Below are 14,201 nucleotides of genomic sequence, written 5' to 3'. Positions count from 1 at the left end.
AACAGAGTTAGGTTATTTTCCGCGGAGTTAGGTTAGGTAGGCTGATCTAACATAACCTAACTCTAATAGTTTAAGTTAGGTTCCGCGGAGTTAGGTTAGGTAGGCTAACCTAACTCCTGGGTTAGGTTAAGTTAAGTTAGGTTCCGCGGAGTTAGGTTAGATAGGCTAATCTAACTCCTAGGTTAGGTTAGGTTCCGCGGAGTTAGGTTAGGTAGGCTAACCTAACTCTGTCAAATATTGTTATTTAGTACCAGACCTAACCTAACTCCTAGGTTAGGTTGTACTTAGGCTAACTTAACTCGGTCAAATATTGTTATTTACAACCTAACCTAACTAAAAAAAAAAAAAAAAAAAACGCAATAAAATTAGTATGAGTGAAAAAAAAAAATCTATATATACATATGTTTTAATATTTCAATAATTTATTGTAATCAGAAATCGTATTGGTGAGAAATGAAGAGGGGAGAGGGGGACGCGTATGTGAATTTTATAGACCTCTCGCTCACACGCACACTAACTCCGTCCCTTTCCGACGAGCACATAAAAAGCAGGCGCTCTGAGTCGCGAAGTTTATTCCCTCTCGTGACTCGTTAACGTAACGTAGTAACGCGTGTCGTAGTAAATTTTTTTCGCAATGGCCCGTACAAAGCAGACCGCTCGTAAATCCACCGGTGGTAAAGCGCCCCGTAAACAGCTCGCCACCAAGGCGGCCCGCAAGAGCGCGCCGGCCACCGGGGGCGTCAAGAAGCCCCATCGTTACAGGCCCGGCACGGTCGCCCTCCGTGAGATCCGTCGCTACCAGAAGAGCACTGAGCTTCTGATCCGCAAGCTGCCCTTCCAGCGTCTGGTGCGTGAGATCGCTCAGGACTTCAAGACCGACCTGCGCTTCCAGAGCTCTGCCGTTATGGCTCTCCAGGAGGCCAGCGAGGCTTACCTCGTCGGTCTCTTCGAGGACACCAACCTGTGCGCCATCCACGCCAAGCGTGTGACCATCATGCCCAAGGACATCCAGCTGGCTCGCAGGATCCGCGGTGAACGTGCTTAAAACCACCCACCACCAAGCTAAAATCGGCACGGAGCTACATCACCGAACGCGCAGTCTGCGCGAACGCATTCGGTTACATTATATCTATTATTTTGTACCACGCGTTTTGCGCCTGGACATGCGAACGTGACGCTTCTGTCTTATATCAAAAGGCCCTTTTCAGGGCCACACATGATTCGAAAATTCACAATTGTTTCTTTGAACAAACACTTACGCGTAGATAAATCAATCGATCGATCACTATTATTAATCAAATTAGTAAATATAATATGTTCAATTCATACATAAGATTAACCGCGATACACCATTAAATACCCTATAGGTACTTACAGTCAAATAATAAGGTTATTAACGACGAACCTAATCATTTTTCCTACTAGAATTTAGTAGTGCAGTATGTAGTATAGAATGGAAAGAAGGAAAGTGAATTAAACTCGTGATATTAATTACGCGCCAAGTAAAATTTAAAATTTAAGTTAATACGAAATAATAATTTAGATACTTAGATAGAAAATTCAAATTTTATATAGGTACCGACGTATATATCGACAAAATTATTACCACTGAATGAATGCTTACAAAAATATTAGAGATTTATATAGTATGACATGTAAGTAGTACATATTTATATCCCCAAAGTTATGAATTTTCTTTTTTAATAACCGTATCATATGAAATTATTTATCAATATTATATTATATTTCACGAATAAAAAGTAAATCAAATAATAATGCTCCGATATCTCTCTAACCCCGTCCCCCGTCTCCCCGCAATAGGGTAAAGCGTATAAATAACGCACAGATCGCGCCTCGCCTGTATTCCACTCGTGTCGACGCGCGCCGCAAGTCGTGTGTCGTGTTCCGTGTATTCCGTTCGAGAAGTATAATCTCAACTAAAAGTCGCAATGACCGGTCGCGGTAAGGGAGGTAAAGGTCTGGGGAAAGGAGGAGCCAAGCGCCACAGGAAGGTGCTCCGTGATAACATCCAGGGTATCACCAAGCCCGCCATCCGTCGTCTCGCCCGCAGAGGTGGCGTCAAGCGTATCTCCGGTCTGATCTACGAGGAGACCCGCGGTGTTCTGAAGGTGTTCCTCGAGAACGTGATCCGTGACGCGGTCACCTACACCGAGCACGCCAAGAGGAAGACCGTCACCGCCATGGACGTCGTCTACGCTCTGAAGCGTCAGGGCCGCACCCTCTACGGTTTCGGTGGTTAAGCGCTCCGCTTGCACTTGGTCCGCCGCGCGCGACATCGTGTAATATGTACTGACGCATGTATTACCGTATCGCGCGCGCGCGCGACCGAGCGGGCGCGCGCGCCGCGTCCTCAGACGCAAATACAAAAAGGCCCTTTTCAGGGCCGCAAATAATTCTAACTATATGCACCGCAAATACAAAGTTTCAGCAGCGACACATACGGACAGACAATCGATCTATCTATCTAATAATATGTATAATAACTTACTTACCCCGCACCGCAAGTCCAATTTTCTAACTTGTAACAGCAGCCCCAGCCACCTCGTTCGCCGCTTCGGTGGTTTGACGCCAGCCAGCCCGGATCTCTAAAACAATTAAGTATATGTACTTAATTTTTGTTGAATATGTGGTTATTTTTACAAGCAAATGTGTGCTAATAATATTGATACTAGAGCAAGCTAAATATATCTTTAAATCTTTAGATTCCGATCTAGCACATCATTGTGTAAGTCACAATTATTAATGTGCACCAAGCATACTTAATTATTAGTAAGTAAGTAGACCTTGCCCGCCCACTATACCTATGTACTCGTATATAAAATAGGCATAAGTAAGTATATATAGAGATTCGATTGAACGTCTCCACAGCTAGAGCTTTACACGCGTGTCTATTTACCACACCTCCCAGTAGGTACATACAGCATGCATAAATTCTGATATCTCTCCATCTCTTCAAGAATCATCCATCCATCCATCCATCCATCCATCCATCAATCGGTCCATCCATCCGACGTCATCATCATCATCATCATCATCATCATCTTCTTCCTTTTATTTTTCCCGACTTCCCGACTAGCATCGCCCTAACCAAAACATAAATAATTAATAAATATAAGTATGTACCTACATAGTTAATAGTTATTACTCACGTTTTCAAAATGCAAACATGTATTTCTCACTCACAGACACGCACTCGCTAACTTCTTCTTAGTTAGTATTACTAATAACACCATAATTATATATATTTTTTAAAACAATCACATGCAACACCGCACACACCACATTTTACATCACTCTCACCTGACACCTGTGAGGCTGTGACCTACTACTACTACTACTACTACTACTACTGATAACGACGACCAGGATGAACTGCCCAATTAGGTAAAGGATTCGCAAATATTGCACAAAACAGACAGGGACACCCAACATCCCCTCACCCACTCACCTCGAATTTTACCTCACCAAAAACATTAATATTATAGGTAACTAATAGCAGCAGCATTATAGTAACTCAGCTCAGCAGCCTAAGACTTTTCGCGTGTTCCTATGATGAATATAATTAAGTACATATAAAATATATATCAACCTAAACAGATTCTTATGTCCAACAACAACACACACAGTATTGCAATACTGTACAAAAATAATTTATATCGTTTGTTTTAATATTAGGCGCATTCAGACAGATAAATAATATAATACGTTACTAAAACAAAAACAAAAACAAAAACTAAATAAAATACGACCTACACGATATTCTACCTATCATCATGCGCTCGCAAGCTCCGAGTGTCGCGCTGTATGATCCTCGTAGAGGAGAGTTTAACCATCAGAATTATAATAATATTCATGAATATGGTAATATCGTAATGTATTATAGAACATAAATAATTATATAAACGTAATATAAAACACCTATCCCGTTTTACATCGGTACCAGCAGAGAGCAAACCGCTGAACGTAGGCAATCCAAGTCGCGGTATGGCTGTTTTACGACAGTGAAGACAACAAGTCAAAATAACATTATAACTATAATTTTCTACTTTTGTTATTGTGTCACATCTATCTATGGTATCTTCGCTTTTAACTGGAAGACACATAATAGTGTTAAATGTGGTTTTAATTAAGAAAAATCACTTTTTAAACAGACCCGAGGTGTCCGCAACCTATAATACCAAAAGTAAAGTTCCCTCATTCGTTTATCGGCGTTCCAAATCTTAAAACTTCTATTAAAATACATATATCAATTCATAAAGAATATACACGTGCAATTATATTATAATCATTATAATATAATTCACTATAAATTTAGTTTAATCATAAACGAGTAAGTGAAAAGTTGGAAGTGTTATTACGAGAAAACGTCCCGCGACATAAGGGTCTGCGTTACGGTTAAGCCGGAGGATATATAATAGGTGGCGCCCCCGTCGGCGGTGTTTAGTACTCGCCAGCGCAGCGCTCCGCTTACACGCGTCCGCTGTTCTCTCTTTGCGCAGTTCGTGCGATTTACTAATTTGTAACTACACATATATTTTACTTTTTTAAATATGGCCGATACCGCAGTTGCTGCCGACGCTCCCGCCCCGGCGACGCCCGCGAAGAAGCCTAAGGCGTCCGCCTCCGCAGGCGCTAAGAAGCCTAAGGCGAAGCCCACCCACCCTAAGACGTCCGAGATGGTTAACAGCGCCATAAAGGAGTTGAAGGAGAGGAGCGGTTCGTCCCTGCAGGCTATCAAGAAATACATCGCCGCCCAGTACAAGGTCGACGCCGAGAAGCTGGCACCTTTCATCAGAAAATATCTGAAGAGCGCAGTCGAATCCGGCGCACTCATACAGACCAAAGGCAAGGGCGCGTCCGGCTCGTTCAAACTGGAGTCGAAGACATCATCCGCCGGCAAGAAGCCCGCCGCGGCCAAGAAATCTAGCGCTAAATCTTCAGCCGCCGCTAAGAAGCCCGCCGCAGCTAAGCCCGCTAAGGCGAAGAAGGCCGCCGCGTCCCCGGCCAAGCCTAAGGCCGCCACGAAGGACAAGAAGGCCGCCGCAGCCAAAAAGAAGCCCGCAGCGAAGAAACCTTCCACCCCCGCCAAAGGCAAGAGCGCCGCCGCGCCTAAGGCCAAGAAGACCGCGAAGCCGCCGACCAAGAAGCCTAAAGCTCCCAAGCCAAAGAAGGCCGCGGCCGCTCCCAAAGCGAAGCCCGCCGCTAAGAAGGCTGCCTCGAAGAAGTAAGAAGACTGCGCCATATTGTCGTCGTCGTCGTCCTTACATCGGTCGCGGTAGTGGTCGTGATGGTAGAGGAGATGTCGATTGTCGTTGCTATAAATATTATACGACGACGTGTCGCCTCTTTTCGACTCACGTCATACGCCTGTGCGCGTTATACGCACATCAAAAAGCCCTTTTCAGGGCTAACAAATGTATTCAAAGGTTCATATCGCCTCTGTTTCATTGCAATGAGCACATACACGAGTCGATCGATCGATTGATTGATCTATTAGATCAAAGTTATGAACATACATACCACCACCACAATAGATGTTCGGGATCGGAGTAAAAAGTCGAATCTCAAGGCACTGATAGATTAAATTAGGATATTATGTTAGGTTTGGTGTCATGTTTTACATTTCGACTTGACAATTGGAACGTGAATAAACATGATAACATAGATAATGATGATCTTAGATTTCAAAAAAAAAAAAAAAAAAATAGATAGTTCATATCTACATACATACGTACGGCCTATAGATAGATATAGGCCAAATTATAAATTAGGTAGAGTTATATGAACTTACTTACAGAATATTTTGTTAATTGTGTTATTTATTCAGTTATACTTTGAGATGTATTTATTTATTTATATTGAATTTCTTTTATTTTATCTCTATCTCGCGCGCTCGCTAATTCGCGCTCTCGCACGCGGGACGTTGATTGGTCGATCGGGCTCGTGTTATGTCGGCTCGTTATATCCCCACTATTAGCGCACTCCTTGTGGCTATATAATAAACGGTTATCAAAAAATCCGACAGACACTCAAAAGCACTCGTGCTGTCGTTTTGTGAGTAAACTAAAATTAAATAATCTTTAAACATGTCTGGACGCGGTAAAGGTGGCAAGGTTAAGGGAAAGGCAAAGTCCCGTTCTAACCGTGCCGGACTCCAGTTCCCCGTCGGCCGTATCCACAGGCTTCTACGCAAGGGCAACTACGCCGAGCGCGTCGGTGCCGGTGCCCCGGTGTACCTAGCCGCCGTCATGGAATACCTGGCCGCTGAGGTTCTCGAGTTGGCAGGCAACGCCGCTCGCGACAACAAGAAGACCAGGATCATCCCTAGGCATCTCCAGCTGGCGATCCGCAACGACGAGGAGTTAAACAAGCTCCTCTCCGGTGTGACCATCGCCCAGGGTGGTGTGCTGCCTAACATTCAGGCCGTACTCCTGCCCAAGAAGACCGAGAAGAAGGCTTAAGTGTCCTCACTTCTCATCAGGCTACATCTCTAGCGGTAACACACGGCGACTGGTGAATGTGTGCATTTGTCTCGCGCGTACATTTATCGCACGCACGGGGCCTCTGTTACATTCCCGCCCGAGTGACCGTTACAAAAGGCCCTTTTCAGGGCCACAATATAATTCTGTGTAAACGTTATAAGTTTCATGGCATAACGCATACTTATATGATGTCATTAGATCGATCAATAATAAAAATATGATACTACACATTTATGAATGAATTATATAATTACGGTTAAGAGTATTAGGTACTGTACTGAACTATAATATGATTATCGTTCAGAGTCTGCAAAACACATCACATAATTAATTAATATTATAAAATTAATCGTCGTTCGGAGGATTAATTAAAACTTAAAAAAGTGGATTAAAACACACTAATTATTTGTTGTTGGTGGATGGCTCGGATCAAAGATATTACTTGCTCAGCTACAACAGTGTGTCTCTGTAACAACAATTATAAATCAATAAATAAATAAGCTACATAAATAATTAATTAATATACCTAATTGTTGGCCGCCCACAGTTATATATAAAAATGGATGACGGATGGTTATGGTTATGGTTCAAATATATTTTGGTTAACTCATTATTATTACACAGCACATCGGGCGGGTAATGTTTGTTTGTTTATTTATTATTAATAATATAATGATGAATATTTAAGTACATAATATCAACACGCCCTCGCACTCCCCACCATGCCTACGGACGATGCTAATGATGCACGAACGCTATTGGTCGAGATACCGCGGGCTCGACGCTCGATCTTTAATCCCCTATTTCCCGTTCGCTACGCTAGCAAAGATCGGGCGACCGTAAAAAAATATCATATTTCCAGTTCGACTCTCGTACTGTAAGCATCTAACTATATCGCAATGCCACCCAAGACTAGCGGTAAGGCCGCCAAGAAATCCGGCAAGGCCCAGAAGAACATCTCCAAGTCGGACTCCAAGAAAAAGAAGAAGCATAAGCGCAAGGAGAGCTACGCCATCTACATCTACAAGGTGCTCAAGCAGGTCCACCCCGACACCGGTATCTCCAGCAAGGCCATGTCGATCATGAACTCGTTCGTGAACGACATCTTCGAGCGCATCGCCGCCGAGGCCTCCCGCCTCGCTCACTACAACAAGAGGTCCACTATCACCAGCAGGGAGGTGCAGACCTCCGTGAGGCTCTTGCTGCCCGGTGAGCTCGCCAAGCACGCCGTCAGTGAAGGCACCAAGGCCGTCACCAAGTACACCAGCTCCAAGTAAGCGTACGTCGTTCCTCGTATGCGGTCTGTCTTCTCAATACACTTTTAGTGTAATGGGTTTAGGTAGTTCGTATTGCGACGACACGACACGCTTTGAGAGTGTGGTTTGTGCATCAACCAAAAAGGCCCTTTTCAGGGCCACAAATACGTTCTGAATATAATATAAGATGTTTCTAACCGTGCATACGGTGTCAATCGGTCGATAAGTATCGATGATCAAAAATATTATTTACTTACACTATGGTGATGATGGTGGTTAAGTAAGGCCATGTAATCACGTACGCCTACATATTTAAAAAATTAAACAAATAGATACATATATATATGTAACGTGAGGCAATAGGGAATTGAACAGAGTTAGGTTATTTTCCGCGGAGTTAGGTTAGGTAGGCTGATCTAACATAACCTAACTCTAATAGTTTAAGTTAGGTTCCGCGGAGTTAGGTTAGGTAGGCTAACCTAACTCCTGGGTTAGGTTAAGTTAAGTTAGGTTCCGCGGAGTTAGGTTAGATAGGCTAATCTAACTCCTAGGTTAGGTTAGGTTCCGCGGAGTTAGGTTAGGTAGGCTAACCTAACTCTGTCAAATATTGTTATTTAGTACCAGACCTAACCTAACTCCTAGGTTAGGTTGTACTTAGGCTAACTTAACTCGGTCAAATATTGTTATTTACAACCTAACCTAACTAAAAAAAAAAAAAAAAAAAACGCAATAAAATTAGTATGAGTGAAAAAAAAAAATCTATATATACATATGTTTTAATATTTCAATAATTTATTGTAATCAGAAATCGTATTGGTGAGAAATGAAGAGGGGAGAGGGGGACGCGTATGTGAATTTTATAGACCTCTCGCTCACACGCACACTAACTCCGTCCCTTTCCGACGAGCACATAAAAAGCAGGCGCTCTGAGTCGCGAAGTTTATTCCCTCTCGTGACTCGTTAACGTAACGTAGTAACGCGTGTCGTAGTAAATTTTTTTCGCAATGGCCCGTACAAAGCAGACCGCTCGTAAATCCACCGGTGGTAAAGCGCCCCGTAAACAGCTCGCCACCAAGGCGGCCCGCAAGAGCGCGCCGGCCACCGGGGGCGTCAAGAAGCCCCATCGTTACAGGCCCGGCACGGTCGCCCTCCGTGAGATCCGTCGCTACCAGAAGAGCACTGAGCTTCTGATCCGCAAGCTGCCCTTCCAGCGTCTGGTGCGTGAGATCGCTCAGGACTTCAAGACCGACCTGCGCTTCCAGAGCTCTGCCGTTATGGCTCTCCAGGAGGCCAGCGAGGCTTACCTCGTCGGTCTCTTCGAGGACACCAACCTGTGCGCCATCCACGCCAAGCGTGTGACCATCATGCCCAAGGACATCCAGCTGGCTCGCAGGATCCGCGGTGAACGTGCTTAAAACCACCCACCACCAAGCTAAAATCGGCACGGAGCTACATCACCGAACGCGCAGTCTGCGCGAACGCATTCGGTTACATTATATCTATTATTTTGTACCACGCGTTTTGCGCCTGGACATGCGAACGTGACGCTTCTGTCTTATATCAAAAGGCCCTTTTCAGGGCCACACATGATTCGAAAATTCACAATTGTTTCTTTGAACAAACACTTACGCGTAGATAAATCAATCGATCGATCACTATTATTAATCAAATTAGTAAATATAATATGTTCAATTCATACATAAGATTAACCGCGATACACCATTAAATACCCTATAGGTACTTACAGTCAAATAATAAGGTTATTAACGACGAACCTAATCATTTTTCCTACTAGAATTTAGTAGTGCAGTATGTAGTATAGAATGGAAAGAAGGAAAGTGAATTAAACTCGTGATATTAATTACGCGCCAAGTAAAATTTAAAATTTAAGTTAATACGAAATAATAATTTAGATACTTAGATAGAAAATTCAAATTTTATATAGGTACCGACGTATATATCGACAAAATTATTACCACTGAATGAATGCTTACAAAAATATTAGAGATTTATATAGTATGACATGTAAGTAGTACATATTTATATCCCCAAAGTTATGAATTTTCTTTTTTAATAACCGTATCATATGAAATTATTTATCAATATTATATTATATTTCACGAATAAAAAGTAAATCAAATAATAATGCTCCGATATCTCTCTAACCCCGTCCCCCGTCTCCCCGCAATAGGGTAAAGCGTATAAATAACGCACAGATCGCGCCTCGCCTGTATTCCACTCGTGTCGACGCGCGCCGCAAGTCGTGTGTCGTGTTCCGTGTATTCCGTTCGAGAAGTATAATCTCAACTAAAAGTCGCAATGACCGGTCGCGGTAAGGGAGGTAAAGGTCTGGGGAAAGGAGGAGCCAAGCGCCACAGGAAGGTGCTCCGTGATAACATCCAGGGTATCACCAAGCCCGCCATCCGTCGTCTCGCCCGCAGAGGTGGCGTCAAGCGTATCTCCGGTCTGATCTACGAGGAGACCCGCGGTGTTCTGAAGGTGTTCCTCGAGAACGTGATCCGTGACGCGGTCACCTACACCGAGCACGCCAAGAGGAAGACCGTCACCGCCATGGACGTCGTCTACGCTCTGAAGCGTCAGGGCCGCACCCTCTACGGTTTCGGTGGTTAAGCGCTCCGCTTGCACTTGGTCCGCCGCGCGCGACATCGTGTAATATGTACTGACGCATGTATTACCGTATCGCGCGCGCGCGCGACCGAGCGGGCGCGCGCGCCGCGTCCTCAGACGCAAATACAAAAAGGCCCTTTTCAGGGCCGCAAATAATTCTAACTATATGCACCGCAAATACAAAGTTTCAGCAGCGACACATACGGACAGACAATCGATCTATCTATCTAATAATATGTATAATAACTTACTTACCCCGCACCGCAAGTCCAATTTTCTAACTTGTAACAGCAGCCCCAGCCACCTCGTTCGCCGCTTCGGTGGTTTGACGCCAGCCAGCCCGGATCTCTAAAACAATTAAGTATATGTACTTAATTTTTGTTGAATATGTGGTTATTTTTACAAGCAAATGTGTGCTAATAATATTGATACTAGAGCAAGCTAAATATATCTTTAAATCTTTAGATTCCGATCTAGCACATCATTGTGTAAGTCACAATTATTAATGTGCACCAAGCATACTTAATTATTAGTAAGTAAGTAGACCTTGCCCGCCCACTACCGCCCACTATACCTATGTACTCGTATATAAAATAGGCATAAGTAAGTATATATATAGAGATTCGATTGAACGTCTCCACAGCTAGAGCTTTACACGCGTGTCTATTTACCACACCTCCCAGTAGGTACATACAGCATGCATAAATTCTGATATCTCTCCATCTCTTCAAGAATCATCCATCCATCCATCCATCCATCCATCCATCCATCCATCCATCCATCAATCGGTCCATCCATCCGACGTCATCATCATCATCATCATCATCATCATCTTCTTCCTTTTATTTTTCCCGACTTCCCGACTAGCATCGCCCTAACCAAAACATAAATAATTAATAAATATAAGTATGTACCTACATAGTTAATAGTTATTACTCACGTTTTCAAAATGCAAACATGTATTTCTCACTCACAGACACGCACTCGCTAACTTCTTCTTAGTTAGTATTACTAATAACACCATAATTATATATATTTTTTAAAACAATCACATGCAACACCGCACACACCACATTTTACATCACTCTCACCTGACACCTGTGAGGCTGTGACCTACTACTACTACTACTACTACTACTACTGATAACGACGACCAGGATGAACTGCCCAATTAGGTAAAGGATTCGCAAATATTGCACAAAACAGACAGGGACACCCAACATCCCCTCACCCACTCACCTCGAATTTTACCTCACCAAAAACATTAATATTATAGGTAACTAATAGCAGCAGCATTATAGTAACTCAGCTCAGCAGCCTAAGACTTTTCGCGTGTTCCTATGATGAATATAATTAAGTACATATAAAATATATATCAACCTAAACAGATTCTTATGTCCAACAACAACACACACAGTATTGCAATACTGTACAAAAATAATTTATATCGTTTGTTTTAATATTAGGCGCATTCAGACAGATAAATAATATAATACGTTACTAAAACAAAAACAAAAACAAAAACTAAATAAAATACGACCTACACGATATTCTACCTATCATCATGCGCTCGCAAGCTCCGAGTGTCGCGCTGTATGATCCTCGTAGAGGAGAGTTTAACCATCAGAATTATAATAATATTCATGAATATGGTAATATCGTAATGTATTATAGAACATAAATAATTATATAAACGTAATATAAAACACCTATCCCGTTTTACATCGGTACCAGCAGAGAGCAAACCGCTGAACGTAGGCAATCCAAGTCGCGGTATGGCTGTTTTACGACAGTGAAGACAACAAGTCAAAATAACATTATAACTATAATTTTCTACTTTTGTTATTGTGTCACATCTATCTATGGTATCTTCGCTTTTAACTGGAAGACACATAATAGTGTTAAATGTGGTTTTAATTAAGAAAAATCACTTTTTAAACAGACCCGAGGTGTCCGCAACCTATAATACCAAAAGTAAAGTTCCCTCATTCGTTTATCGGCGTTCCAAATCTTAAAACTTCTATTAAAATACATATATCAATTCATAAAGAATATACACGTGCAATTATATTATAATCATTATAATATAATTCACTATAAATTTAGTTTAATCATAAACGAGTAAGTGAAAAGTTGGAAGTGTTATTACGAGAAAACGTCCCGCGACATAAGGGTCTGCGTTACGGTTAAGCCGGAGGATATATAATAGGTGGCGCCCCCGTCGGCGGTGTTTAGTACTCGCCAGCGCAGCGCTCCGCTTACACGCGTCCGCTGTTCTCTCTTTGCGCAGTTCGTGCGATTTACTAATTTGTAACTACACATATATTTTACTTTTTTAAATATGGCCGATACCGCAGTTGCTGCCGACGCTCCCGCCCCGGCGACGCCCGCGAAGAAGCCTAAGGCGTCCGCCTCCGCAGGCGCTAAGAAGCCTAAGGCGAAGCCCACCCACCCTAAGACGTCCGAGATGGTTAACAGCGCCATAAAGGAGTTGAAGGAGAGGAGCGGTTCGTCCCTGCAGGCTATCAAGAAATACATCGCCGCCCAGTACAAGGTCGACGCCGAGAAGCTGGCACCTTTCATCAGAAAATATCTGAAGAGCGCAGTCGAATCCGGCGCACTCATACAGACCAAAGGCAAGGGCGCGTCCGGCTCGTTCAAACTGGAGTCGAAGACATCATCCGCCGGCAAGAAGCCCGCCGCGGCCAAGAAATCTAGCGCTAAATCTTCAGCCGCCGCTAAGAAGCCCGCCGCAGCTAAGCCCGCTAAGGCGAAGAAGGCCGCCGCGTCCCCGGCCAAGCCTAAGGCCGCCACGAAGGACAAGAAGGCCGCCGCAGCCAAAAAGAAGCCCGCAGCGAAGAAACCTTCCACCCCCGCCAAAGGCAAGAGCGCCGCCGCGCCTAAGGCCAAGAAGACCGCGAAGCCGCCGACCAAGAAGCCTAAAGCTCCCAAGCCAAAGAAGGCCGCGGCCGCTCCCAAAGCGAAGCCCGCCGCTAAGAAGGCTGCCTCGAAGAAGTAAGAAGACTGCGCCATATTGTCGTCGTCGTCGTCCTTACATCGGTCGCGGTAGTGGTCGTGATGGTAGAGGAGATGTCGATTGTCGTTGCTATAAATATTATACGACGACGTGTCGCCTCTTTTCGACTCACGTCATACGCCTGTGCGCGTTATACGCACATCAAAAAGCCCTTTTCAGGGCTAACAAATGTATTCAAAGGTTCATATCGCCTCTGTTTCATTGCAATGAGCACATACACGAGTCGATCGATCGATTGATTGATCTATTAGATCAAAGTTATGAACATACATACCACCACCACAATAGATGTTCGGGATCGGAGTAAAAAGTCGAATCTCAAGGCACTGATAGATTAAATTAGGATATTATGTTAGGTTTGGTGTCATGTTTTACATTTCGACTTGACAATTGGAACGTGAATAAACATGATAACATAGATAATGATGATCTTAGATTTCAAAAAAAAAAAAAAAAAAAAATAGATAGTTCATATCTACATACATACGTACGGCCTATAGATAGATATAGGCCAAATTATAAATTAGGTAGAGTTATATGAACTTACTTACAGAATATTTTGTTAATTGTGTTATTTATTCAGTTATACTTTGAGATGTATTTATTTATTTATATTGAATTTCTTTTATTTTATCTCTATCTCGCGCGCTCGCTAATTCGCGCTCTCGCACGCGGGACGTTGATTGGTCGATCGGGCTCGTGTTATGTCGGCTCGTTATATCCCCACTATTAGCGCACTCCTTGTGGCTATATAATAAACGGTTATCAAAAAATCCG

The 14,201-nt window shown here is 43.3% G+C and overlaps 5 protein-coding genes across 5 annotated transcripts; all 5 read left to right on the top strand.

Annotated features, from left to right (window-relative positions):
- Positions 1-634: 634 nt before the first annotated feature.
- Positions 635-1,045, top strand: LOC134676108 (histone H3). Its single transcript, XM_063534389.1, has one exon. It carries the CDS (start codon positions 635-637, stop codon positions 1,043-1,045), a length of 411 nt encoding a protein of 136 aa, XP_063390459.1.
- Positions 1,046-4,571: 3,526 nt separating this feature from the next.
- LOC134676107 (histone H1C-like) lies at positions 4,572-5,249 on the top strand. Its single transcript, XM_063534388.1, has one exon. It carries the CDS (start codon positions 4,572-4,574, stop codon positions 5,247-5,249), a length of 678 nt encoding a protein of 225 aa, XP_063390458.1.
- An 858-nt stretch (positions 5,250-6,107) lies between these two features.
- LOC134676110 (histone H2A) lies at positions 6,108-6,482 on the top strand. Its single transcript, XM_063534392.1, has one exon. The coding sequence runs from the start codon at positions 6,108-6,110 to the stop codon at positions 6,480-6,482; it is 375 nt and encodes a 124-aa protein (XP_063390462.1).
- Positions 6,483-7,402: 920 nt separating this feature from the next.
- Positions 7,403-7,780, top strand: LOC134676109 (histone H2B). Its single transcript, XM_063534390.1, has one exon. It carries the CDS (start codon positions 7,403-7,405, stop codon positions 7,778-7,780), a length of 378 nt encoding a protein of 125 aa, XP_063390460.1.
- A 4,948-nt stretch (positions 7,781-12,728) lies between these two features.
- LOC134676504 (histone H1C-like) lies at positions 12,729-13,406 on the top strand. The gene has a single exon (XM_063534889.1). The coding sequence runs from the start codon at positions 12,729-12,731 to the stop codon at positions 13,404-13,406; it is 678 nt and encodes a 225-aa protein (XP_063390959.1).
- Positions 13,407-14,201: the final 795 nt, after the last annotated feature.

This window comes from Cydia fagiglandana, chromosome 24, assembly GCF_963556715.1.
Source record: "Cydia fagiglandana chromosome 24, ilCydFagi1.1, whole genome shotgun sequence".
NCBI classification, from domain to species: Eukaryota; Metazoa; Arthropoda; class Insecta; order Lepidoptera; family Tortricidae; genus Cydia; species Cydia fagiglandana.
The sequence above is the reverse complement of the archived record's forward strand: the minus strand, read 5'-3'. Positions and strand labels throughout refer to the sequence as shown.

Excerpts from the sequence above, each read along its gene's own strand:
- LOC134676108 (XM_063534389.1), top strand. The coding sequence starts at position 635 with ATGGCCCGTACAAAGCAGACCGCTCGTAAATCCACCGGTGGTAAAGCG.
- LOC134676107 (XM_063534388.1), top strand. The coding sequence starts at position 4,572 with ATGGCCGATACCGCAGTTGCTGCCGACGCTCCCGCCCCGGCGACGCCC.
- LOC134676110 (XM_063534392.1), top strand. The coding sequence starts at position 6,108 with ATGTCTGGACGCGGTAAAGGTGGCAAGGTTAAGGGAAAGGCAAAGTCC.
- LOC134676109 (XM_063534390.1), top strand. The coding sequence starts at position 7,403 with ATGCCACCCAAGACTAGCGGTAAGGCCGCCAAGAAATCCGGCAAGGCC.
- LOC134676504 (XM_063534889.1), top strand. The coding sequence starts at position 12,729 with ATGGCCGATACCGCAGTTGCTGCCGACGCTCCCGCCCCGGCGACGCCC.